Raw genomic sequence first — 1,633 nt, 5'->3', positions numbered from 1 at the left:
TTTTAGTCTTCTTACGAGTGAATGTATTAAGTTTTTTGTATTAATTCTTTAGTAACTTTAGATTAATTGATAAAAGGGAATCGTATGTTCATGTCGTCCATTTTATATTGTAATTACTTCAGTAAGTATTAAAATATAAAAACTTGTTAACCCCGTTTTTAATTCGAAACCAACAATGCACCGCTTATGCTCGTACTTGCTCTATAGGAAACTGGTCTAGAGAGTAATTTCCATTCATGATAAATGGGTAATCGCTGATAAACAACATGAAAGAATTTTTCTACATACTCTACAACTCTACTATATAAAAGCACGGCCGCTCTAGTTGCACTACCATTTGAACAGAGAACATTTTTGCAACAATGTTCTCGAAAAAATATCTGACTTTTCTGTCGGTATTGTGTATAGCTATTGCCGTGTTCGCGGACGACGAAATACCTGAACCTAAGTCAAAAAGTGAATACAAAAAATCTTTGTCAAGAGACTGTGCAACTAGTTATTCGACGACATGTTTAAAATTGGACATAGTGTCATGGGTCGATAAGTTAAACGAGGAAAATAATTATAGTGTTCTACCGGGAGTTTCGGTGATAAAGGAAGAGCAAAGTGATAAAAGTTCGACGGCAGATATGGTGTCTGAATTAGCACGAGACTTTCCCAATGATCCCGACGCCCGCCTGGACGCGTTCCTCTTGAAAAAAGTGACTTCTTATTTAAACAGTCATTCTTTACGGCTTAATTTAATTAACAAAGACACTGTCGAGTCCGCAAGAGGAGGTGGCGGTGGCGGAGGCGGTGGTGGTGGTGGTGGCGGCGGCAAAAAAGGAGGAGGTGGAGGAGGCGGCATGGGGATGATGGTAGCTGCTGGAGCAATGTTGAAAGGAACCCTACTCGCCTTGGCTCTAGGTGGTATAGCCGCCATTGCAGGAAAAGCCTTGATGACCGGTCTGATCTCTCTTCTTCTTTCTGTTATAATTGGACTGAAAGCTATTACCCACAACCAAAAAGCTACCACGTACGAGATAGTATCAAAGCCTGTCTATAGCCACTCTAGCTCACACTCAGTAGGACATGAAGAACATCCCAGTTATGGACATTCTTCCTATGGAAGAAGTTTTGAGGAGCTTCCCCTACCTTTGGGATTGCAACCTGGATACAAACCAGCATAAGAGATACCAAAATAGTCTGTTTTAATTTATTGTTTATTTATTATTTATTTGTGTTTAATATAATAAAGACTTTTTATTTTTATTTTAGGTTTTGTTGTGATTACTTTTTCTATTTCTATCTTCAAGCGTATGTAATTTTAGCAGTTAAATTTCTGCTCCTACCTTTAAAAATTTTGTCAGGTTTTTTGTATTTAATTATATTATTTATTTACGTATATTATCTTATTTTTTCTCCATATTTCCTGTTTTGATTCAGCTACTTATTTTCAAGTTTCACTTTTTTATTTAGAGATTCAATTGTGGAATTTTTTAATATTACTGTACCATTTTAATGATTTCCAAGTACATGTGTACCGTTATGGAAATAGTTGATATGTCCGTCTACCATATAGATACCAACTAGAAAAAATATAGTTACTAGTTATCATATCAAGCAAATAATCTCACTTTGGTAAAAATCGGAA

General features: G+C 35.9%; 1 protein-coding gene across 1 annotated transcript; it reads left to right on the top strand.

Moving 5' to 3' along the window:
- The first annotated feature begins 362 nt into the window (after positions 1-362).
- Positions 363-1,250, top strand: LOC114324588 (collagen alpha-1(XVII) chain-like). The gene has a single exon (XM_028272454.2). The coding sequence runs from the start codon at positions 363-365 to the stop codon at positions 1,167-1,169; it is 807 nt and encodes a 268-aa protein (XP_028128255.2). The 3' UTR covers positions 1,170-1,250.
- Positions 1,251-1,633: the final 383 nt, after the last annotated feature.

Source organism: Diabrotica virgifera, chromosome 6 (assembly GCF_917563875.1).
Source record: "Diabrotica virgifera virgifera chromosome 6, PGI_DIABVI_V3a".
Classification (NCBI taxonomy): domain Eukaryota; kingdom Metazoa; phylum Arthropoda; class Insecta; order Coleoptera; family Chrysomelidae; genus Diabrotica; species Diabrotica virgifera.
Note: the sequence above shows the minus strand (reverse complement) of the source record. Positions and strands in the feature narration are given on the sequence as shown.